The sequence below is a fragment of the Vanellus vanellus genome (genome assembly GCF_965231255.1).
Source record: "Vanellus vanellus genome assembly, chromosome: 1".
Lineage (NCBI taxonomy): Eukaryota > Metazoa > Chordata > Aves > Charadriiformes > Charadriidae > Vanellus > Vanellus vanellus.
In genome coordinates this window covers 174,800,117-174,827,311 of record NC_138905.1, presented here as the reverse complement: position 1 = coordinate 174,827,311, position 27,195 = coordinate 174,800,117, and the positions used below count along the sequence as shown (strand labels likewise).

General features: G+C 39.0%; 1 protein-coding gene across 1 annotated transcript in view; it reads right to left on the bottom strand.

The window, feature by feature from the left end:
• MYCBP2 (MYC binding protein 2) overlaps window positions 1–27,195 on the bottom strand; it is a gene marked incomplete at its 5' end in the record, with an annotated part of 208,140 nt that overhangs the window by 169,001 nt on the left and 11,944 nt on the right. The window contains 2 exons of the mRNA XM_082498138.1: window positions 1,656–1,871; window positions 12,224–12,299. Coding sequence (XP_082354264.1) covers window positions 1,656–1,871; window positions 12,224–12,299 — 292 coding nt within the window. The remainder of the gene's footprint in view (window positions 1–1,655; window positions 1,872–12,223; window positions 12,300–27,195) is intronic.

Here is a 27,195-nt window from a genome sequence, read left to right as displayed (position 1 = left end):
TAAACAATCCAATATTAGCTACTTAGTTATTAAAAAATACTGAGGTTGTACCAAATGTCTAAGTCATTGTTGAATCAGTAAAAATTCCTGAACTCTTTTATATTTTGTAGATTCTTTGATAAAAATGAATAGCCTGAAACCATACTGATTTTCATCAATTTTCTATTTGCTGTATCAAATGTAACAAAATAGCTGATTTTCTGTTTTGAGAAAGGAAAAGTAAAGTTTCCTGCCTAGAAAAAATGGTATGGAAACTGTAAGCCACTATCTTTTTAAAACTGCGCCACTCCTCCACATCTCTATCATAAACTCTCCAACACCTTTAACAATACCACTGTTTAGTTTCAACACGCAAGTGTTCTGTCCATATCACTGGTAAACCTCAACCTTCTCTGAACCTCTTTTAATTTCAAAATCTCTTTAAAACTCCATTCCAGTCTTTATAAATGCTAATAGGTACATTGCCTTTTACTAAAAATTTCAAATTAACCATCTACAAGCACTTGCTGATTCATTTAATATAACCCACAAGGAATCAGATGGCGTTCACAAACAATGCTAACTTGACTCCTACTGACTGCACGTTATTTCGCAACTATCAAGCATGAAATTTCAGTTATCAAGTTGCAGCTACTCAACTTGGTTATGTTCCTCTGCAATCCTCCACCACTATTTCCAGAGTGCCAACTTTACCTTCAGATAATACCACCTAAGCACAATCTACAAAATTCTAATTTTCTAAGCAACTAGAACATTCTACATAATCACTGCTGCAACAACCTTTTAAATTCAGTATTCGTATTGGTTTTAGAGCAAATACAAACAAGGAAAGTTACTCTGAATCTGCTTTTTAGACTCAGCATCATAAAAGGCAGGACTTACAGCATTAATAAGCTAGCAACGAACAAAACTGAATGCACAGAAGTTACACAGTACAAAACAAGTGAATCAACAAATTAAAAAAAACAACTCAGTAACTCCTATATAGATAATTTCTGACTTTCCACCATTAATCCAAGCATAGAAGTAGTAAATAGTAAAAAACCTACCCTAACTGTTGAACTATAGTGTCCAAAAATCTTAATATGCATTACTAACTATCCATAGTTATCAGTGCCAAAAGGCACTAAAGCCAAAAAAGGGGAAAGATTAAAAAAATAAGGTAGTAAGAATAATTGACAATTACTGCAATTACATGTAGACCTGGCAAATCACCTTAGAAAACACTCTACCAACTGAATTCCAATAGCAGAAAGATTTATTCCTTTTTGGCAGTAAAGCAAGAGAAAGTACCCTTGAACGTACCAGCTAGTAGCCTCTGACAGACCTAAGAGCTGCCTTATTTTCAAGTACCAGTACTTACATAGGAGTGCAAGTTGAATGTTTACCTAACATTTAATTGAATTAATTATTGGACAGATACATAGATCCTCGTAATTCATAGATCCTCGTAATTCATAGATCCTCGTAATTCATAGATCCTCGTAATTCATCAAATCAGATGATTCTGGACTAGATGGACTACAAAAAAAAAAAAAACCCTATAGCTATTTTCTGAGCAGCTGGTTCACAATGCTGTTCCTTATTCCCCACAAAGAACACAACCACTTCAGATCACATACATGGCACGCTTCAGACAGTATCCAGTTACTTGCCTTTGGAAGTTTAATAGGTGGCTCTTTGGATTCCTCCTCTTCATCACTGTCCGAATCCCCACTCTGTACACTGTTCTTTGAAGCCAAAGATACAGATGCTTCCTTTTTTTGCCACTCCAACACACAATGGCGGACATTGCAGTAAACATTAAAAGCTGAAGGGTTGCTATGCAGTCTGATATCTGGTATGGTTATTGTACTTTCTAGGTTTTCAGTCTGAAAAACAAGATTAGTTTTGAAAAACAAGAAAAGTGAAAATTGAAAAACAAGATTAAGTTTATTAGCAGTTTCAAGCTTTACTAAATACAAACAATCTCAACAGTCTCAATAATTTTGGACAACCAAGTAATTCTCAAACTAGACACAAACATTCCTGTTGAAGTACCACTTATATTTCAAGCAGGAAAAAAAGGAGGAAGAGGAAGAAATTTCAGTATGTTCCATCTGGCTTTAGTCTCTACCTCTCATAACCTGAAGAGGACACTGGGATAGAAAATGAAAGTAGTTCAGGCTACAGAATGGTCCAAACCTGTGCCACAGCCAAAAGTAGAAGAATTCTGGGTTTATCTTCTTAACAGGGGTCAGTTTGGGTTTTTTTAATTATTATTATTGAATTTTAAAATGCATTATTTGTTGCTCTATTTGTAACTTTAATCTATTGTTATCTAATAAAAATTTAAGCTGTTTGCTAAATGTATATTAGAAATTAAAAATACCATTATTTGTTTTGACATTAAATGTAAACACATGGCAAGTTCAAAAACTCCCACAGCAGGATGCTGAGATAACTTTGTATAACCAGAGAAGAAATAAAAACCTGCCGGACAAAGTACTGAATAAAAAAAAAAAAAAAAAAAAAAAAAAATCTATCCAGGCCTATGAAGTAAGAGGACACCATCTTGTTTCAGAAGCCCTGAGCCACAAAGTAAGAGCTGGGAAACTGCTTTGAGAAACTACCACAACCCATGCCCTACCCTACCCCACCCTTTCCTTGATCTCTACTACTGGTATATTACTGTCAGCCACTTCCAAGACACAGATGAGCCTTCATGAGATTGTCATTAGACTTGGAAAAAATGTTAAGAAAAAACGTGTTTGGTTTTTTTTAAAAAAACATCTTTTAAGTGCTGCCTCATACTTTCCCTTTCTGCAACAGTAAGATACGACAGGAAGAATGGCAGACTTAAATAAACAAACAAGACCCCACAACTGAAAAAAAAAAATCCCCAGGCAGGGTTATACTTTATTTTAGGTCGTGTACTACAAAGACTAGGTTGGTTTGAGCACAGGCTATGAAAAACTGGACTTCAGACATATGGGAGGAAGCAAATCCCTACAACACCTCGGTGTAGACAGAGAACACAAACTACAGAAGGAGAGAAGGCCTAGGTTAAAAGTGCAGGACAAATTTGCTTGAACATACAAGGCAAAATTTGGAGGAGCATTAGGCTAGACTGAGTCAGGGTCATGACTAACTTACCAAGGTTATTTTAGTTTGTTTCTTGTATTCTTGGGGGGCAGTGAGGGTGAAGGCTTTTTGCCTTATTCTTTCTTTTTATTTAAGGGGGATACATACTGTGAATTACCACATTCATTTGGCAGGGGAGTACACAGTGAATTATATTACAGTGATTTAGAACAGATCAGAGTGAAAATACTCATACAACTCAAAGCAGTGATGGGAAAGAGGACTAGCAGAGAAGACGGGAAAAGAAGTTTGGGAACCAGTGAACTGGATAATGTTTTAATGGGGTGATGATTTATTTTTCTACAATATAGTAGACCCAACTTTGTACATCAAAACACAGCAATGATTCACAACACATTTTTATCTGCACTTACCTTTTTATTATTACCAGAAATAACATGGGCTTCTAAATTAGACTATTTAACACCGTATGTTACAAAACTTAACAGAAAATTCAAAATAACTTCAAAATATTTCATAGTTTACATGTTTCCTTTTATTTATGAATATAGTATTATTCTAACTGTACTGGTACATATTTGCATATTCTTCCTTGCAAAATCATTGCAAGCTAAAACATTAAGAAGCAATGGTTTACTCTGTAGCCTATTTTATCCAACACAGACAACGTGTTAATTTATCTTACCCATGTCAGTGTTAGCAGTAAGCACAAAGATAAAAATAATGGGGGGGGAGCTGGAAAAAGTTCCCTACATACATACTGAAAGTTTGGGTTGGTTTTGTTTTGTTGTGTGTCGTCCCCACCCCACCCCCCCTCCTTTTTTTTTAGCACAACAGAACTTCTGCAGTTAGGTATTAAGAGACAACATAAGTTTAGACTTTGTTCAACATGAGTATCTTCAAAATAATAAAGCTGCTGTTAAAACCACACAATATTAATCAGTGCAAGAACTCAAGATACAACTTCCTATGCTGTTCCAGTATCAAACTGCATCAAAATAGATTTGGTCCAATACCAATGATAATGAGCTACTACATTCTTTAAAATGTATTTGGCAACAGAAAACTAAACAGTAATAACATATGACTCTTCTGTATGTCAAATATCCATACACATACCTCAAGAGTTTTTGCAGCTGCTAAGGCAAACACACAATATCAGCTTTCAGCTTTAAAGCTAATTCAGTTGAACTGCACAGGTTAAATTATTTAGCAAGTTTACTAAGTATTTCCTAGTTTACTGACAGTTACAGGAAGATAAAAATATCTAGATCTTCTGAAATATCTCTATTTGAAGTTCATTTATCTAATTAGTATCATGTATTGTAATTATAATTTCTGTGAAGTTTTCATTTCAGTTCTTTCTTGTCAGCAGTTCCTCTTTTGAAATAGGATGGCCAAATTGTTTAACCAGCACAGATAATTTTAGACATTATAGTGTTAGATAAAATATCACTGTATGTTTTCTTGTCTATTAATAATAAGCTGACTAATTTTCAGAAATAAACTCCTTCCTTATTCTTTAAAAAAGTTGTAAAGTCCCTTACCTAATGCTTTAGCTTTTAAACAGTAAGCACTTTAACCATTCTATCTGTGTTTAGTGTCTCTCTTTTACAACAGGGCACAAATTATAGTTACAATTATCTCCTACCCAGACTTCAGTACAGTGTAACATTCTCCAGAAAACCCTGCTCTATCTGAGCAGTGTAGCACTAGATTACACGACTCAGAACTAGAGTTTAATTCCTAGCTGTGATGTTAACCCACTGTTTACATTTCACAGTTCATACCTCCACTTTCCCTTCACAATACCTTATCTGTGAGAACTGTAAATTCTTTGAAAATAGAAGTATTTGTATTCCATTGTTATACGCTTGACAAATACAGTAGCAATCCTAACAATGTGCCTTAGGAATAATTTTGAAATTCATTACCTGGTTTTGTCAGTTTAAAAACACCGGCCTTCTGACTACACTAAATAAAGCCCTTTATGAACAATAAATTGTTGGGTTGTAAAAACAGGTTAAAGCTTAAGGATAATTATGACTTTCACTGTTAACTGTCTTTCATTTTGGGGGAAAAAACTCGATGGAACTACCATTAAATTTAAGCATACAAATGCTTAGCATGTCTCAAGGCAAAAGAAAGATGCCGACTGACAAGACACATTGTTTCTGGTTGAAGAGCAGGAAGGGAACTTTTGATCACCATGTTGTTTTCTCTCTCTCCCCCCACAAACTTCACCATAAGGTAAAAAACAATGACAATTAATTTGTGATCAATTTCCTCAAGTCTCTGAGGGGCTCTAACTATAATATTTATAGTTTCCAAGTCTTCAAAAGAAATATCTGTTCAAAAGTGGAGGCATATGAGCAGGTTGTATAAACATCACTTTCTTAGATTTTTTTTTTTTTTTTTTTTTTTTTTTTTTACAAAAGGCAGAGACAGAAATGATTTAAAAAAAAAAAAAGTTTTTTTCCACATGATGCAAGCTTTTTCCTTTCCAGATTACAACAGATTCCTAACTTCACTGAGGTCAGATACACTGATCAAGTTATGAAACTGGGACTTAAGTTCATCCTATCATCAACTGGAAGTTTCCTTTCCTGCAATTAATGAGAGCCATGGCACTGGGTGGCTCTTCTACACAGCCAGACAAACTTGCCCAATAGTATGAGATTTGCAATACCACCTGTGTAATCTTGCTATTGGCTCATATATTTTGAGGTAGAACAGATCACTATGACACCCTAACAACCAACTGTGCATACAGAACCCCACTTAGTAATTCTTCTATCAAACTAATAAAGTCTTTTTTAAGTTATAACAATTCTCTTAGTGATACTGCATTTCATGTTAACACAAAATACTTCTATATGGCCAAGGAAAATGGTGGAACTTCAGAGCCAAAAATGTTAATCAACTTCTAAAAATTCAGTGAAGCAACTTCTTAATTTCGTGCAGATCTAGGATTGTTAATAATCTTGATCTCTTAAGCTATAGGTTACAATATTTCAAGAAAAAAAAAAATCTCACCCTAACAGCTTGTTTTCTTGGTATGAAGAGTATCAAGATCCACAGATGTATGAAACATCTTTTCGTGACATTGTGGACAAGGTGAAGAGCAACAATCACTTTTTCCACACCTCTAAATGTCCTTTTCTTAGTGGCTACCAGAATATTGCAATCCAAAGCACTCACTAAGTGTAAGAATGACTAGAAGTCCAGCTTCTAGGATGTCTGAGCAGAACATGAGACAATAGGGTCTACATTTTTTTTCTCCCAAAGCATTTGGTTTCTTGGAATACAAAATTGCTATCACTTTCAAAAAGAATGAAGCTTCAAGACTGTAAAACAGAATTACGCATTTTGATTTAGTGGTTTTCATATGAGCTGTAACGAAGTGGCACATTCTGAAATCTTTTATCTTTGTTGTTTCACCTGGTATCATCATTAATTGAAAATGCACCTTCTCAAATCAAGACGCATGATGAAACATACATCGTAAAACTTAACAGATGCCCAGTATTCATCACATCATCTGTCTCGAGTGCTGGAAAAATTTATTTGTGCTAGACAGAACATGTAAATTTTCGTGGAAAGGAAGAGCAATTTTTAAACATGATGTCATTCTTCGAAAACGTGCAATGCTAAAATTCAAAAAGTAGATTCTCAACTGAAACAATACAAGGTGACGTAACAGTGATGAAAGGTCATTTCAGCGGTCAGAAGGACTAAGGTGTCTTTTTCAGATGGATAGACAGAAAAACTGTAAAGGCAGTAAATCTGATTAAATCGCTCACAAAAGTTTTCTGTGTTTTAGCTAGACGACACAGAAGTAGATGACGCTCTCCAAACATTTAAGATAAAAGTAGAAAAGCCTTTCTCTTGAAGTTCTAAAAGACACTGAAGAAATAACAATTCAATCCTGAACTGCTGAATAATGAAATCTAAATGCAAGTCTGAGAAATTGTAATGCCAGTGTAAATAAAGAATCACGAACATAGTTTTAATACATGAAGGTAGAATTCTATTTCTTACGTGCTAGTTTTTTTTCCTAAAAGGCAAGAGGCTATCTTATGAGAGAGAGAATGAAGCACAGATGTGACTTGTCCTTGTAAACATACAGTCCCCGCTAAATGGAAGGATGCATTATGTAGGAGAGGTTAACCAGCACAGGTTTCATTCATAAAATAGAGCGACCAGACTCACGAGGGCTCTTCTCAGTTAACCTTTTGTAATGTTCCAGTAGAGTCAAAGGAAGAAGTTGGAAAAACAAAACCCTCTGGTCTCCTTTGCACTCGTCTCACACCTAAACAAATAGTTTTCCCAAAAGATGAAATCCATACACAGCTTATTTTCTGATGAATTTATTTCCTTCCTCTTGAACCAGATGACTGCAATAATGGTTTATTCTCAGGCGTGATGCAAAATAGACTACAATCTAGGAGCGGAAAATTAATCTGTTGTTAAAGATAGGTAAGGCTATAACCATCTGATCTAACCTGTGCTTAACATGGAACATAGAACCCCACCAAATTCTTTGAACAGTTCAAAGATCTCTTAGAAACGGATGCCCTCTTGAGGCTGAAACACCAAATAATACAAAAGCCATTGAAAACACTGCCAAATTATTTGAGAAGCTACATTTTTTTTTTTAATGAGACCAACATTCATCCCCTTGTAAATCTAATCATTATCTTACAATAAATTTCTCTGCTACATGAACTGTCCTTTCCCAAGGTTCTATTCCTGCCATTTGTATAAAGCTGAACAGGTCATAGTTTAAAACTTCTGCATAAACTAAACAGGTGGATGCTGATCATTGGCAGTACATTCTCTGTCTCTGGTGGACTCCAATTTTTCAGTGTTCTTCAAGTAATATTATAAGAACAGAAGACGGTGAACTCTGCTTTCCATCTAGTCTCTCAACTCAGCCTCCTAAGCAGCACTTTTATGAGTTAACAGTAAAGTGGGAAAACTTGAGAGTGAAAAGCGGGAGGGAGGGGAAGCAGCAATATTCATACAACTGATACTAAACCACAAAATCAAAAGTTAACACTAGTTCAAATAGAAGTGATCAGAACACGACCCCGGATTAGAATCAGAATAAGGTTCAAACTACTGGGCTGCAGTAAACACAAATTAATGTTTCATACTTAAAATGTTATAACACTTAATGCTTAACTGATAGAAATAATTTTCTTCCAGTTGCTCAACAATGACTTTTTTAATGTTCTCTTCAATTATTCAATTATCATTTGTAGTAAGCGCAGGGTATAACTAACAATTTTTGGGTTCCTTCATCTTATTCTTAATTTAAGGCCCTTCCTGCCTCTACCAAGCAGAATCACAGAATGGTCAGGGTTGGAAGGGACCTCTGGAGATCATCTAGTCCAACCCCCCTGCCAGAGCAGGGTCACCTACAGCAAGTTGCACAGGACGGCATCCAGGCGGGTTTTGAATGTCTCCAGAGTGGGAGACTCCACAACCTCTCTGGGCAGCCTGTTCCAGTGCTCTGCCACCCTCAAAGTAAAGAAGTTCCTCCTCATGTTTAGATGGAACTTCCTATATCCAAGTTTGTGCCCGTTACCTCTTGTCCTATCACTGGGTACCATTGAAAAAAGACTGTTCCCATCCCCCTGGCACCCTCCCTTTAAGTATTTGTAAGTATTTACAAGAGCCCCCCCTCAATCTTCTTTTCCCTAGACTAAAAAGACTCAAGTCCCTCAGCCTTTCCTCATAAGAAAGATGCTCCAATCTCCAAATCATCTTGGTAGCCCTATGCTGCACCCTCTCCAGAAGTTCCCTGTCCTTCTTGAGCTGGGAAGCCCAGAACTGGACACAGTATTCCAGGTGCGGCCTCACCAGGGCAGAGTAGAGGGGGAGGATGACCTCCCTCGACCTGCTGGCCACACTCTTTTTGATGCACCCCAGGATGCCATTGGCCTTCTTGGCTGCCAGGGCACATTGCTGGCTCATGGTCATCCTGTTGTCCACCAGGACTCCCAGGTCCCTTTCCACAGAGCTGCTCTCCAGGAGATCAGCCCCCAACCTGTACTGCTGCATGGGGTTATTCCTCCCCAGATGCAGGACCCTACACTTGCCCTCGTTGAATTTCATTAGGTTCCTCTCCGCCCAACTCTCCAGCCTGTCCAGGTCACACCGAATGGCGGCACAGCCTTCCGGTGTGTCAGCCACTCCTCCCAGTTACACTCTATCCCTTCATCCAGGTCATTGATGAATATATTGAACAGGACTGGACTCCATACTCACCCCTGAGGGACACCACTTGCGACTGACCTCCAACCAGACTCTGCACCACTAACCACGACCCTCTGAGCTCTATCTGTCAGCCACTGTTCAATCCACACCACTGTCCATTCATCTAACCCACACTTCCTAAGCTTGCCTGTGAGGATGATGTGGGAGACAGCATCGAAAACCTCGCCGAAGTCGAGGTGGACAACATCCACTGCCCTCCCCTCATCCACCCATCCAGTCACACCATCACAGAAGGCTATCAGATTCGTCAGACATAACTTCCCCTTGGTGAATCCGTGTTGACTACTTCTGATAACCTTCTTTTCTTCCAGGTGCTTTGAGATGACGCCCAGAACAAGCTGTTCCATCATCTTTCGAGGGATGGAGGTGAGGCTGACCAGCCTGTAGTTTCCCGGGTCATCCTTCTTGCCCTTTTTGAAGACCTGAGTGACATTGGCTTTCCTCCATTCCTCAGGCACCTCACCTGTTCTCCAGGACCTTTCAAAGATGGAGAGTGGCCCAGCAATGACTTCCCCCAGCTCCCTCAGCACTCGAGGGTGCATCCCATCGGGCCCCATGGACTTGTGGATATCCAGTTTACCTAACTGATCTCTAACTTTTTCCTTATCAACCAAGGGAAAGTCTTGCTCCCTCCAGACTTTCTCTGTTACCCGCAAAGTCTGGGTCTCCTGAGGACTGGCCCGAACAGTGAAGACAGAAGCGAAGAATGCATTCAGCAACTCCGCCTTCTCTGCATCATCTGTCAACACAGCACCTGTCTTGTTCAACAGTGGGACCACATTTTCCCTTATGAAGGGAGTATAGCATAAAAGAGAATTAAGAGCATATTAAGAGAAAGCTTCCATTGCTGTTCAGACTAAAATACCCTGGTTCTTAAAATATAAACTGATGCACACAAGCTCTTCTGCTTAAAATGTCCAGTAGCAATGGGCTTTTCAATCTGCCCTCTTATAAGGCTTCAAATGTTTCCAGACATTCCAGTGCAAAAATGATCATTGTGCTTATTCTGCACTGGTAAGCATGGGGATGCATTGAAAAACATATAGGGAAAAAATGCCAAACCAACCACAAAAAAAATAAGGAAACAACCAAAACCAAAAACCAAACCCTTCCCACTTTGTCAGTAAACAAAGTCTGATAACCTAAAGGTATGAAGCTGATTTTATCTTTCCCTCTTCAGCTACATTTTTCAGGATATACACAATTTCCTGCTATCAAGCTGGAGTGCCTTTCTGTACCTCATTGACTTAGAACAAACACCAACAGCTCTGCTGGTCAACCCTGGCCTGCTTCAAAGACTGTCTAGAGGCAACAAAGACATGCAAAAACCCATTATGCCCATCAAAGGTAGATAAATCTCACTTAATGCTTCAAGTAGAAGCTGTTCAAAATCCAAGAAAAATCTTGAAAACAACCCCGCATAGGCATGAGATGCAGAATTGATGTTAGTGCCAAATCTATAACTACTGACAAGAACCAGCCTTTAATATGCTCATGGTCCTTGGCCGTTCAGAAGGGATCCTGCCAATCCATTTATCCAATGCAACTAAATCCAAGAAGCACATTCGACTGCCAAGCTTGTGAAGCAGTTCTGGATTTAGCTTCCTACTTGGCAGTTCAACTACGCCACCACTATCCAGAAACACAACATTCTCTTTATATAACAATGATCAAAGCTGAAGAGTTACCTTATTTTAAAAACACAAGTTTCTGTCACTAGACAGAACACACAAAGACTAACTATATCCTGTAAAATTTCTTCAAATTTCTAACTTGGTTTTCTGTATACAGTGAGTCTGATAAGATCCTGAGAGGAACAAGGCTTCTAATATCATAGTAACTGAAGGAGGGGCTAAAAAATTCAGTTTGTACCGGAAGTATTTCACTGTACAGTACTGACAACAGAAGTGAAGATAAGCCCCTTCTATGCCATAGTCTAGAGCTGCACTACTTGAGATAAGCAGAACTATCTGGTAAGTATCCAAAAAGGCAATACCAAATGAAGAGATACAGGGCTTGCTTCACCCTCCCAAAGTCATCTGTCTTGAGATAGAGTAACCACATGAGGTTTGGCAAATAGGGATAAGATGGCCAATTTAATCAACAGTGTATTTGTATTATAGGGGCATTTAACTGACTAGAAAGCGTTTTCACTGGACATTTCGGCAGTTCTGTCCTTCAGAACCATTCCAGAAATTAGTTACTTTCTCTTTACTGACTACAATGGGAACCTAGGAAGAAGCCTTCATGAAAATCCCTCCAAGACTCTAGCTTAAACAGAGAAATAATAGCTCTCTAATAGAGAAAGAATGCATAAGAGCAGTAATTTAAAATACTGTTGCTTCTGTCTAGACTTCTCTACAACAAGTAAACATTTTTATGAAGTTCACTATTCTGCTCCATGCATTTAAAGTGATGGGGGCAGGGGTTATACAGGGAGAAAACATCAATAAAAACAGATAAGTATCATCTATTCCATTATGAAGGAATTTTAAAAGGTAACTTTGGATTACTTCGACACTGAATGCTCCCTTTCTCCTTTAGCTAATACGGATTGAAGTCTTTACAGCAGTAGTCTCTAACTCTCGGCTAGACATGTTTAGCTACATTTACAGTTTCGGAACTGGAGAACCAAAAATGTTGTTCATATTATTTCATGCTAAATGTTAGTAGCAAACAGAGTTGAATAAGGTAACATTAGTATCACAGTCATGTAGAATACAGTAAACAAACAAACAATACTGGCCTATTATTATTTTTTCTAAACAGTTTACACTATTTTTCTTTTATTTCTCTCAATTGGAATGATTTTCATTTTTGAGTCAGGACTTTGTCAAGTCAGTTACAGACTTACCTTGTTGCGTGTTTTTACTTTCAATTTAGTCTTCTGTTTTCTTTTCAATTTTTTCTTGCTAAAAAGTTTCTTACTTCTGAAAAAGAACAGAAAAGCCATGAGAACAAAAGAATTAAACTCCCTTCCATATCCCACGGTAAAAAGCAGCACTAGCAGAGGAAAAAGTCAGAAGTCCTCTAAAATTTTTTCACCAAAGCAAACAGAACCAATTTCAGAGTATAAACCACAATATAAAGCACTTAAAACAATGCTTTCCTAATGCTCCACTGAATTAAGGGCCTTTACTCTCATCAATTTAAGCAAAATATATGCCACAACAGACAAAAAAATCCCTACGTTTTATAGTGTTTTACCCTACTGTTTCTACTACAAGTCCAGTAGTGCCACACCAATGCTAGAAGCAGGAATTATTGATGATTCCCAGTAATATAATCTGTAAGTAAAGAAGATCTATGTTTTGTGAAGCCTTTACCAGATAAAGCCTTCCAAGACAAAAAGGTAACTTTAAAACTATCATTTGGCAGAAAATTCAGTTGGTGGAAGAAACTGCAAGTTTTGAACACAGCTTTTTTAATTTTGTCTGGACTTTTCCCACCCTCATCTTACAGACTTTTCGTTTCCATCCCTCTACATAAAGCTCTAGTTAACACACGCTCCCCTAATCCTCTTCTGCCCCCACCTCATTCCCATCACATTCTTTTTCTCCTCCATTTTACTACTACTACTAAAAAGAAAAAGACACCATACACACGTACAATTGTTTTGTCACCACCACTGAGATTACTCTGTTTGAGATGCATGCTTTTTAACCTACTTTACATTTCTCTGGTCCTTTCAGATTATAAACTCTCCACAAAAAAAAAGGCAGGTGTTATCTGTGCAGCATACACCTCATCCTAAGCAACAGCTACTAACATTCCCCTGTGCCACTCAAACATTGCTCAAATAGTTTACAGTTCAGATTAGTTGGAAAAAATAAAACTATGGAATCTGAAAGTCACAGGCAGTAAGAAGTTGCACTTTCAGGTAACAAACTGGAATGAGATTGAGAATCAGGAGAATCTTAGTATTTTATTCAAACAGCTTTGTTCTAAATAAAAATTTTGAGGGACTAAAAACATATTGCTTACTATTCTCTCCTGTACAGCATTCAGACTGCAAGAGTATACAAGTCCATGGTCCAGCAGTCAAAAGCCGGGAACCAAAGTTTGAGCAGTGGCCACCAGTCAGAAAACAAGCTCAAACAAACAAACCCTGCAGAATATCCCAAGAAAGCTGCTGCTAGAAATTTCTTTACCTTTCCCATCTTCACCTATTAACAAAGAGGGAGGTACATTCCTTATCAAGACACTTCCTGCAGGAACAAATCAGCTCACCACTTTTCTTACAAGGAACCATCACCATTATCCTGGAGTTAAGGAAAGCAATTCAGGGAGGAGGAACTCTCCACCCTCCTCAGTAAATTAAAGTTTACAAGGAGGACCCAAATAACCTCCTAAGGTGCCTTCAACAGTCAAGTTTCAGTATACAACATATTTAAGAAGGGGGGAAGAAATTTCATATAACCTTTAATGTCCAAATTTCTACAATCAAACTCCATAGTCCATTTCACTATTTAGTTATTCTTACATTGGACAGGTTTTTCTTCCTTATTAGAGTTCAATGCAGTTAATTTTTATTCTGTCAGATATGAACAATGCAGTTTCTTCCATTCTGTAGCTACTCAATCTTCTTCTCCTGGCCAAACGACCTTTTATAAAACTTTCACCCTAACTTTTACACTTAAACTCCCAATTTAATTTGGACTTCTGGGCTCTCTCAGTCCATACCACAAGTAAATTGCATTGATCAAAACTGAAACCAGTACTTATTACTTGCTGTTGAGAAGAGGAAGCAGAATTGCTTTGTATGTCTCCAAGGTCACACTTCTAACTGTATTCCAAGTATTATTTGGCAGCTTCCCAGCAATATGGCATAGCAGACCTATGTAACCCAGAGTAACTTGAAAACACTTTCCTGCAAACCTCCAATTTGAGCTTCCAATACTCTTCATGTAGTTGTGCTGTTAATTATGCCTTTTAGACTCAGTACAATTTGCACTTACCAGAGACAATTTAATAAGCATTGCTTTTTTTTTTTTTAAAAAAGGACACTAACTCAAGTAGCCAAGACATTTCAAATTTAATCCTGCCTGCCAAAATCCTTGCAAGCTCTCAAAATCTTTTATAGTCTGCAAACATTATAAGCACTTATTCATCTTGTATATATTTCACAGGACCAGTCCCTATATTTTTTGTATGTGTTTCTCCGTGTACATATATCTATCGAGAAACCCCCAAAATTCAGCCTTCCCCCACCCCCTGCTAAGATTGGGCACATTTCCAAAGGGACAAAAGCCCTACCATTTTGCAGACTAACTTAATTTGTCAATGATGCCTAGACAATGTTTTCTGCAATTAGCAAGCAGGAAAGATCAGCAATGGGCTTACTTCCTCTTTCAGATTCCAAGTTGTGGTGCTATGATCTCCCTCATTCATACATCATACATTAAAGATGCTGCAAATATAAACTTCTCCTAGTCACTCCACTGTAGCAGTCATTATCTTCAGCAAGCTTTAGGCTTGAGCGATATTTTACATGGAAGCATGTATAGAAATGCCATGTTGAGAATCCACATTTATCTCCCTATTTTTTCTTAAAACAAAACCTCAAGGATACTGAAATACCAACACTTTCGTTGGGAAGTATACTTTCCCCCTCTATCCAAACAAAACTTCAGAACCAGTAGGTGATTAATTAAAAAAAAAAAAACAACCAAAAACCCTTCATCAACACTAATTTAATAAACAGTTCTGAGAAACCTATCATTACAATGTATAATTCTAATATTAGTATGTTTCTAATGTATCTGCATATAACATATAAAGATATATATGATTAACCACAGTTTTACTGCTATATATCACCGTGCTAGGAGGTTTTAATATTCACATAGAAAGGATAAAATATGGGCAAGTATATTCATGAAAAACAACATTAAGCAGATTATGAGTAATTTCCTGTTGGAAACCACAGGTGTTAATTATAAGACTGACTCTTCTACTGCCTGAAGATTAACAAGACCTGATACGGCTTGGTTGGATTTTTTAGTTAAATTATTAATTATGGTTTTGGTTAACAATTGTAAATTGCTGTAAGCTGTCATTTGTAAAGGTCCTGAAACTCCATGCTGACAATCTGCTTCCAGTGTCAGAAGGCTTTAAGCCTCTAACTTCTAACTCAGCTGTTGATACCATTTAGTTCACACAAACCAAATACTGATTATCAGCAAATCTTAGGCAGGTTTTCTGCAAACTGCTTCAAGGCTTTTTAACATTTGAGACTAAGTTAGCAGTTTTGAATTGGACCACAAAGGAAGTGCAAATCAAATAAGTGCAGAACATGAAGATACCTTGACAAGAAAATACTTGTGGAAAATGGACCCAAAGAAAGAGTGAATGGTGCTACTACAGCCTTCATCGAAAAAATCTGTTGAGAATAAAAGCAAAGACCTAAAATGTTCACAACCCTGAAATACGGAAAAACTGTCTCAAACAAAAGGTGGGGAAAAAAAAAGTGTGGGGGGGCTACAACCGATTGCTGGAAAACTTAAAATAGGTAAAATAAGTATTAAATGACAGGATTGCAGCTTCTATTCAGCTTTGTGGCACCCGTAGTAGAAGGCAATAAAAGCATGCTTAGTTCATTTGTTTTCAAATCAGAAGCAGCATTAGCTAGTACTTGCAGTATTTGCTACATTACCAGGGGAACACTCCTCAGTTGTCAACGCCACTGCTCTTACGCTGTTCAAAAGAGCCGAGGAAACGCAAACAGAACAATCTTCCCTCAAAGTCACAATATTGCTGAATTGCAATTCATAAGCTTAAATTTGAGCAAAAAGTTTTGTGTTGAGTGTTCCCCTCCACTCACTGTCATTACCGAATTACTCAATATGGGTTAACATTATGTCAACCTTATGTTAATAGTGTCACACCTGTATAAACTCTTCCAGGCTGTATGTTACACTAGAAGTGTCACTGACAAGTGGAAAAATAATTATTTCTGTCTCCGCTGCTGAGGCAGAAGAGGAGCAACAAAAGTGTTACCTGCTGACCTAAAACCTTTGCTTCTATTTGAAATGCATTACCAAAGGTCATGGCAGCTAATACAGCATTAGACTCAGTTATTCTACTGATGATTAAATCTTTTGAGTACATTTTTGAAAAACTACTCAATTCAGTAAGCCACATGCTAGTGCCTGCTAAAATTTTTAAATCTTCCAACTGACTTTGACTCAGTGTATTTGTCTAAACTTGCTTGCTTTGGTTCGACAGCTAAGTATCTTCAGGAAGAGGTAAACTGTTGACAGGAGAGGTCTATCAAAGTCATGCTGTGTCCAGACAAATGACAAATATAATGCGTTATTTTGTTTCCAGTATTTTGCATAGTTAGCTTAAGCATCCAAGGGACAGTGGAAACGACAGTGAAATGAACCACTGCCAGATTTGTGATATCAAATAATTCTTTTGTTCCCTCCTCCCCTTGGTGAATTATTGCTGCTGGTGGTCAATTTGGTTGGACCAGAAGCAGCAAGCATTTGCATTTGAACAGCCCAAAGTGAAGCCCCAAGCTGAAATTGTCAAGTATCCTGCAAGTCCAAAGTTATTATCATTCTTGTAGTCACCACCATGTCTCAGGGTCTTTCATCACAGCATCAAGTTCCTTAAAAAGCTCTAAATCTGCCAACAGACTTTACTCAAGGGCAGTGAAATGCAAGTACCAACATGTGGATGTTGACTGAAAAGTAATGAACTGATGTTTCCTCTACTGTTTTCCTCAGCTGCGCCATACTGAGTAACACTGCAAGATCAGCAATACTCGTTTTTTATGTGCAGACATCACATAACAACTAGTGCTGTTTAGCAGCTTTCTTTGTACAGGTATATTACTGCCATAAAGGATCTACAAATAACAAAACACATTATCCAGAGGCTGTCACGACATGACGGAATGTCATGTTTCCCATAAAGGCAGTGGGACTGGAGGAAGATTAATTGGTCCAAAGCAGTTAGACATCAGCCACGGTGCCTCATCGTATCTACCTTAAGTTATGCCCAGCAAACTGTCAGGGTAGTATTTGATTTGCGTAAGTCTACATGCCTTTGTGATTTTCTTTTTGAATAAGCTTATTACAATATCCCATTGCCACAATTTTTTCCAAAGATTTTTCTTTAAAATTACTCAGTGGCACACAGAAGCACCACTACTCCTAAGTCACCACCGGAGAACTGAAGTACTAGAAACTTATTTACAAAAGGGAGATGAGGAAGACAAGACTATTTTGAGCAAGCAAAGCTGTGTCAACATAGAATTACTGCCCAGAATATGTGATGATTTTGTTAACTCTCTTTTTTAGTCTCTGTGAGGTACAGTATTAGAGAGGGAGGATTAATATCAGAGAGCAGACCAATACGACCTTTATGGTTTTGTGTCTGCTACGCAGTCCAATCAGGAAGGAGCAGATGACGCCTGCAAGAAACATCACATTCACAGGCCCTGGTCCTTATGGGGGATGTTAACTATCCCCGTATCTGCTGGAAGGGAACAGAGAATGGCATAAGCAATGCAGGAGGTTTCTGGTGCACATGGATGATATGACGCAGGTGATTGAGGAGTCAATGAAGGAAGGCACTTTGTTGGACTTGACACTTAAACAAGTAAGAATCCGTTGGATGCGTGAAGGCTGGGGGCAGTCATAGATGCAGTGACAATGCAGGCAAAGTTCAGGAACTTGAAAGAAGGGAGCAAGGCAAAAGCAGGATCGCAACCCTAGACTTCAGAAGAACACACTTTGACCTGTTCAGTCACCTACTTTAAAGAATTCCCATGGGATATAGTCCTCTGGAAAGAAAGGGGTGCAGGAGAGCTGGCTGATTTTCGAGGATCGCTTCCAAGCTCAAGATGAGTCTGTTCACACATGCAGGAAATCAAGCAAAGGGGACAGGAGGCCTACATGGACGAACAAGGAGCTCCTGACAAAACTCAATCATAAAAAGGAAGCTTACAAGAGGTGGAAACAGGGTCATATCACCCAGGAGAAATACAGAGACACTGTCTGAGTGTTCAGGGATGGATTTACAAAAGCCAAAGCCCACCTGGAGTTTAATCTGGCAAGAGACATGAAGGGCAAGATTGGCATCTATAGATGTACCAGTAGCAAAATGAAGACTAGGGAAAAATGTGAGCTCAGTGCTGAATGAGGTAAGAGCTTGGTTACAGGGGACACTGATCACCTACATGTTTACTGGTAAAACTAGCCTTCAGCAATGCCATGTCCCTAAGACCAGAAGGAAAGTCTAAGTAATGATGACTTACCCTCAGTGAAGGAAGTTCAGGTCAGGGAACATTTAAATAATTCAATAGCACCTGACAGAATGCACCCATAAATGTTGAGGGAGGTGGCCAATGATATTGCAAGGCCACTCACAGTCTTTCAAAGGTCACAGTGATTAGCATAGGTTCCCGAGAACTGGATGAAAACAAATGCCACTCCTATCTTCAAGAAGAGCAAGAGGGAAGATCGGGGGATCCAAACACACAAAGGACAAGATGGTGAAAGCAAATAGTCAACCTGAATTTATGAAGAGGAAATCATGCTTGACCAACCTGGTAGCCTTCTACAGCGAGATGGCAGGCTTAATGCCTGACTGGAGAGTAGTGGATTTTGTTTCTTTCAACTTTAGTACGGCTTTTGACACTGTCAGTCACAACATCCCCATACACAAATTGATGAAGTACAAGCTAGATAAACATGGACTGAAAACAGGCCAAACTGCTAGTGTCAGAGTTGTCAATGATGGACAGAGTGCACCATCAAGCCAGTTTGCAGACAGTACACAACTTGGAGGAGTGGTTGATAAATCCAGCGGGTTGTGCTGCCATTCAGAGGGACCTCAGACTGAAGAAATGGACCACTAGTAATCTCATCAAGTTTAACAAAAGGAAATGCAAAGTCTAGGGAGGAGTAACCTCTGGCACCTGTACATACCGCCAGCCAGCTGGCTAGAAAGTGGCTTTACAGAAAAAGACCTGAGTCCTCATGGTGGACATATTGAACAAGAGCCAGCACACTGCCCCTGAAGTACAGAGGGCACATAGCCGCCTGGGCTGGGTTAGGAAAAGCGTTGCCAGCAGGTTGAGGAAGTGGGCTCTTAAGCTCTACACAGCACTGGCAACACCACCTCTGTAGTACTGTGATCAGTTTTGGGCGCCTCAGTATAAGAGAGACTTGCTTACCGGAGCAAGTCCTGAGAACGGCCACTAAGATGCTTAAGGGCCTAGAGCGTCTGTCATATGAGGGGAAACTGAGCAGGCAGAGTTGGGGAACGGCCGGGGCGGGGAGGTGGAATTTTATCAATGTGGATGAATACCTGATGGGAGACAGTAAAGGCGATAGAGCCAGACTCTTCTGAGCAATAACCAGTGACACGCCAAGAGACAATGGGAAAAAAGTGAAATACAGTTCCATTTAAACATAAGAAGTGTAAGAGTGGTCAAAGACTGGAACAGGTTGCCCTGAGAGGCTATAGATTCTCTGTTCTTGAAGATATTAAAAATCCAACTGGAAAACATCCAGAGCAAGCTGCTTTAGTTGATCCTACTTTGAGCAGGATAGTTGGACTAGACAGTCTTCAGAGGTCCCTTCCAATCTCAACTATTCTGTGATCCTCACTGCTTGTTTACATATCAAAGTAAAATTTGACTGCGCAATAAATCTGCTTGTACATTGTGGAAAGAGTACATTTTTTTCCCATTCCAAGCTTAGCATTTTTCCTGGTGCCATGCCATGTTTCTGATTACGCTTCCAAGTAGAGACATACTGAGCTTTTCATCTGTTCACCATCTGGATCAGCAAACATACAGCAAATTCAGGCATAAGAGCAGACTTCTATGGGAATTAGTCAGCATAATCAAACCTACAATACTATACAAAGCTAACAAGAGAATAAGGTATGAAAACCACTCTACCACACTTAAAATCTATGCCTGTGTTAAGACAAGGCAGTCACTTGAATTGATCCACACTTTCCTGGATAAAACCGATGCCCAAGGGTATATGCTAAGTGCATGACAAAGAACATGCTTACATCCAACAATCAAGAGTTTCTCTGTGCAAACATATCAACGTGGACATTGTGTACAGGATCTTTAACATGACTTTCCCAAACCCCCAGGTAATCTAAGTTGACAAATGGAAGGTACTCTAGAATCATTAAAAATATTCTGGAAAGGACCCCAAAAGGTCAGTCTTTCCATTCCCTGGTCCAGCACAGGAATAGTCAAATTGGACTTTATTCCTGACAGGCATTTTCCCTGTGGAAATATTAAACACTACCAATGGTCACACTTCCACCATGTCCTAAGTAATCCAACTAGAAAGCTCTTTATGAGGGCTTTTCTAAATTACCCTTATGGCAATTAAATGCTTTTTTTTTTACATCTTTATTGTAGAAAAATCAGTTTATTTTCCTCCTTTCCCACAGCTAGCTTGAATTTATTTCAAGTCTGAGAAGAAATAAGTCATCTGTCAATTAAGCAGTCTCAGTTCCTTCAGACTAAACCACAAACCATTTACATCACTGACATTTAATTTCATTCCTCTCATGCTCGTAACTAGTCTTTGTTGCTGGGGGGGGGGGGGGGGGGGGGGTCGGGGGGTGGGTGAAGAGAGAGAGAGAGAGAGAGAGACAAAATAAGCCCCGCAATCCTGAAGTGCAAAAACAAGGTCAAGAATTACTTCAGGTTTCCTACACAAAAGAATCTCTCTCTCATGCATTTTGAGGAAAACAAAACAAAACCCCAAAGATTCCAGCAGCATGACACTGCTGAATCATATTCACTTTATAATTCCATACAATGTGTAGAACCTGTCATAAGGATTTCTGCCTCGCCTTTTATTCACAGTTGGTTTTAGATTTGTGCTTACTGATTTTTTTTCTTGATGCTAAGCATTTGTTGAGGTTATTCTCTTCAGCATACCTGCAATCTTTCCCAGCTATAAGTCCTCTATAAATGTTTACAGCTACAATCTAAATTCCAACACTGAAGTTGTCAATAACAAGACTGACCAGTTCAGGACCTAGGACAGATCCAGGTGCAGAACAAGCACTGCTACCTCTTCTCGAATGCTTACCCTTGACAGCCATTCCGCAGCACCTCTCCAGGGTGGTCTTCCATGTAGTTTTAAGCCCACCTTACAGTAGTTCCATCTAAAACACAGGTAGCCAAATTGACATGTGGAAGGAAACACACCCAAAAATTCCTCTTGAGGAAAGCTGCAATCTAGCCGATAAAACGACTGGGGCAAGAGCAGCTTTTCTCACTTGCGTCTGCTTGAAGATCAGCTTCTTGGTGCAGGCCCAAGGATAGAAGTAGAGCTCTGGTATACTCCCGGCTGATCTGCTATAACAAAGTATTCTAAGGTCTGATTCAATTCAGAGCAAGCTCTGAGTGTAAGTATAGACTACGTGGCACTGGGTCCAAACTCAATCATCATCTGATTTTAGAACAAGCTTAGCACTTAAAATTAAGATTTCTTTTGAAGAAATGCTAATTATTTTCCATATTTATTTCAAAAAATGAGTTTTACACAACTGTTAATAGTGGCTAAACATTACATTTCCCAGACAGGGCTCATCATAAACCCATTTTGCATCTAATTTATCACCTTCATTTACATAATATTTCATTTTTCCAGTACTTTTAGAAATGTAGTCAACAGAAACTCAGTACCCTGAGTCCTTCTTTATCTACTTTTTAGCCAGGCACTGTTTAGCAATTTGTTTTATATATCTTCTATGAATTCTCCAAGGTAATTCCCAATAGCTTTGAAATTGCCTCAGCCAGTTTTTCCAACCACTCCAAGGGGGAATTTCATCATAATTGTGAAAATACCTACCTAATAATTGAAACTACTGCCTAGCCTGTTCTTTCTCTATTCTTGCCTTCATCACTGACTGCAATTGTTTTAACTTACTATAAGGCAGAGCTATATTTTCTATCAGATCTGCATCAGAGTTTTCAGCCATGGAGGTACTCTTCTGATGAACTACAATAATGTGCATTTTGACATTTTTTTTCCTTAGCTTCTGTAAGCAGATAATCTATCTGACGTGATCACACAGACGAAGGGCAGAGCCATTACAGAGACACATTAAACCAATCAGAGTCTCTGCTGGGCTTCCCTGTCTCCCATGCTATTTACTCCATCCTCCAAAGTACTCCAAAACAGCTGTTCATTTGTAATCTAGCTTCAAGGCATCTTAATATCAAATACAATAATGGAGAACCACAGCTGATAAATACCAGTGCATTTGTCAGCGAGAAGCTTACTATTCACTGTCTCATTGCTACAGAAGTTCAGCTATAAGGGCTTCAAAATATAGGAAAAGGAATAGTAAAGAAAAAAGGGTTCTCAAGGCTGATCAGAAGATCTGAATAGATCTCAAAATTGTGGAACCATATTTCCTCCCTTATTGCAACAAATAAGTTGCTTTTTAATCATGTTTTACAGGGCACCCAGGCATGCTGTTAGCAACTGAAAAGCATCTGGCAAACAAAAAGCCAAAGGAAAAACAAACGCAAAGAGAAATTTCAACAGTGTTTGGGACAAACAAGCAATGGCTCACATAAGGGAGTTGACAATGATAGGAAACAAAACAAATGAAGCAGGCAGAGCTTTAATGGCCTAATCAATAGATGGAGAATAGGTTTTATCACCACAAAACTAAATAGCAAGAAAAACGTGTAGTCTAGATGTTGGCAAGGAGATAAGAGGTACGAGTGACAAAATGCAAAGACTGAATATTGTTGTTAAACATACCCAAGTTGCTGCTTGTCTTTCATACTCCCCATTTTGGTACCTCTCCATATTTAAAGAAGCTACAATCTTTAGCAGTCTTACTTTCACTTGAAAGCAACTACTTCTCTTATGAGCCCCCGTGTACAAAACCTCCCACAATCAGATATGCAATAGGTGTCCTTCCAATTAAAATCTCCTTTGATTTCTCCAAATTCAATGTGACCTCTGCACTAGCATTGCTTCAGCTGCCAAGAATCCTACATATCTACAATGAGAAACTGCCTTACAACATGCCCCACAAAGCAACTCAAGTAAACAACTCACGTAATCAAAACACTATATATGTTTCTACAAAGTTGGCATACAGAATGTGTCACTTAAGGCTAGGTGCTTTAAGTTTATATCTATAATTGTTAAGTGAAAGATGCTCAGAAAATGGCTCAAGTACTAGGTCCAATCTATACCACTTAAGTCCTAATTCTGTCCTTAGCTCACTTGTGGGTTACTCCATCTAACTCCTTCCAACACAAACCTACCAATTTGTGTGAAAGTGGTTCGAGTCAACTGGACTCAGCAGATGTTTCATTACATTTAGAGGTTGCCCTAAAGTACCCTACAACTGAACTTTCCTAAGGCTTTCCACGTTTTACTTTTTGCCTTTGCAGATACCTCCCTTTGATGACTAAGTAGCCACAGTAGATATTTCTACCACTGAAATATCCAACACGCTTTCAACCATGGAGACAGTGCCAGTAGACTGCAAAAATAAAGAAGGAAAATAAATACCACCCAAAAACCCCAATCTGTTCTTGTCTTGATAAACAAAAGGTCTACTTAAAAACAGTAGTTCCAAAAACTTTTTAATGCTTCATTTTTCATTATCACCTACAATAACACGTATCAAGTTTCCAAAAGGACTTGCCATTATACAGGTGACAGGGAACAAAATATATATATTCGAACTTAAACCTGGCACACATATATATTATACAAATACACATAAACTCTCTCAGTATAATGCAAAAATAAGTATTAGCAAGCTTTATGAAATACACATGCACAGACAGTATCTATTATATCATATACTTCCACCAAACTGACTCAAAATTTGACCTTACAAATAAAAAATAAATAAATAGAAAAAAATCCAAGAATGTACATTTCTGAATAAATAAATACACTCCTCTAAATCCTTCCACTATAACCTGGCAACAAAATCTACAAAACACTTCAGACAAAATGTCTTTTGCAAACAAAATTCAGTAGCCACTGGTTAGTATCCCTGGGATCTAGAATACCTCTGAAAAGGGAACACTTGCTCTGGGAAGTACTTCATCAAAAATACCTCCATGAAGCAGTTGTTTGACCTTCCCTTCTTCTTTGCATAGTTGCAGGCAGGGTAGGAAAAATGACTTACTGATTCTGCCAAAATCACAGTCAAAGTAGCTCACTTGCATGGCAGTTGGCTCGCAGACCGTATTTTTGCCTGTTGTGATACATTAGACATTTGAATATGCTATCTGCTAGCAAAACAAAAACAAACAAAAAAGTGGAAGACAGGTTGCAGAACAGGAAAGCCAGGATTTTTGGAGTAATATCCCCAAACTGGGGACTAATTACCACTAGATATCCACCCGCTACCCCAGCAAGTCTCTAATACATAAGAGACCTTAAAACATCTTAAAAATACTCTAAGTAATAAATGACTTACATTTGGATCTTGTTACTCTGCACTTCCTTCTACAAGAATGTTAGGAAAAATATGTAGCTTTAACTTACTTAAAACTCCAACTGTTGCTACCTTTTCAGTTTCCCTCTTATTTCCTTTATTTCTATCGAGCAATAGCATGGAGGTCCAATACATGTTTTCAGTAACATTACCACATCTTGCAACACAGCTCTGCTGCAAGAACTGATTGTTCAGCATTCCATGTATTTGTTCCCTGTGACACCTCCTGTCAGAAAACAGACAGGTAAACCTCATAAAGATCCCCTCTCTTCATGGTCTATTTTCCTAGGAATTACAAAATCATGAATCATTCAGGTTAGAATGGGCCTCTTGAGAGAATGCTTTTCATACTGTGAGGGTGACTGTAAGGGTTGCCCAGAATGGTTGTGGAGTTTCCATCCTTCATGATACTGAAAAGCCACCTGAATATGGTCCTACGCAACCCACTTTAGGAGGCCCTGCTTGAGCAGAAGGGAGGGGACCAGATGATCTCCAGAGGTCCTTCCCAACCTCAACCATTCTGTAATTCTCTGACTGATTCTATGAACGCCCTGCTCAAGCAGGGCCAGCCACAGTATGTTACCCAGTACCATGTGCAGCTGGATTTTGAATATCTCCACGGATGGAGACTTCACAACCTGTCCCAGGGCTTGACCACCCCCACAGTAAAAAAGTGTTTCTTGTGTTCAGATGGAATATCATTATTTGTAATTTATGCCCATTGCCTTTTGTCCTGTTGATGGGCACTACTGAGAAGAGTCTGGCTCCCTCTTCTTCATTCCCTCCCTACATTGATAAGATTGCCCCTGAGCCTTCTCTTCTCCAGGCTGAACACTGCCAGGTCTCTCAGCCTTTCCTCATAGGAGAAATGCTCCAGACCCCTAATGACATTTACGGCCCTGCACTGGACTCTCTCCAGTATGTCTGTTTTTCCCTTATACTGGGAAGCCCAGAACTCAACGCTCCAGATACAGCCTCATGAGTGCTGAGCAGAGAGTACCACCTTTAACCTGCTGGCAACACTCTTCCTAACCCAGTCCAGAAGGCTGCCTGCCCTCTTTGCCATGGTGGTCAAGCTGGCTCATGGCCAGCTTGCTGTCCACCAGTATGCTAAGGTACTTCTCTGCAGAGCTGCCTTCCAGCTGGTCAGACCCCCTGGGGTTATTCCTCCCCTGATGCAGGATTCTGCAATTCCCCTTGTTGCACTTCATGCGATTCCCGTCAGCCCAATTCTCCATCCTGTCCAGGTCCCTGTGAATGGAAACACAACCATGGGATGTATGAACAACTCCTCCCAGTTTTGTACCATCTCTGAAGTTGCTGGGGGTGTGCTCTGTCCCAGAATCCTGATCATTAATGAAGATGCCAAACAGTATTGGACCCAGTATCAGCTCATATGGTACACTATTGATGACTTGCCTCCAGATGGACTTTGTGTCACTGATGACAAACCTCCAGGCCCAGTCATTCTCTTATCTACTTCACTGTCCACTTATTTAACCCATACTTTGTCAGCCCGGGGATGCTATGGGACACAATGTCAAAAGCCCTTACTCAAGCTGACATAAAGAACATCCACTGCTCTCCCTGCCCTGAAGGTATCTGCAGACAAGAGGTAATGGCTTCAAACTAGAACAAGGTAGATTTAGATTAGATACTAGGAAGAAATTTTTCACTGAGGGTGGTGAGGCACTGGAACAAATTGCCCAGGGAAGTTGGGGGGGTCCCACCCCTGGAAGCGTTCAGGTCCAGGCTGGACAGGGCTTTGAGCAACCTGGTCTAGTGAAAGGCGTCCCTGCTTATGGCAGGAGGGTTGGAACTAGATGATCTTTAAGGTCCTTTCCAATCTAAACCATTCTATGATTACCTACTGTTACTGAAAACTACTGGGAGTACTTTTATTTTTCATCAAGTGCTACAGAAATTTTTTTATGAACTCAACAGTGAGAATCATTGAAGAAGAAAACTGATCAGCTTGACAGGCAGATCTCAAAACACTAGAGAGGACAATTGTTTTTTCCCCCAAATAATAAAAGCTTGGTATTTTTTTGATTGCCAACAATGACAACATTATCCTCAGATGACTTCAAATATTTAAAGTTATTGCCATCATCTTCATTTAGTAACCCTGAGATCTAACGCTTGAGGAACTCCAATTTTTAGTAAGGTGGGCAATAGATCAACTGTCATTCTAACAGCCATATGTATGCCCTCCAAGCATTCTGATGTGACTTTTCAACCATGCCAATATAAAAGGAAAGTCGGGGCTTAAGCAGTATATCTACAAATGGAAAAATCATTAAAATCCTGTCACCTAAATCCATAAACTAGGGTAAGGAACAT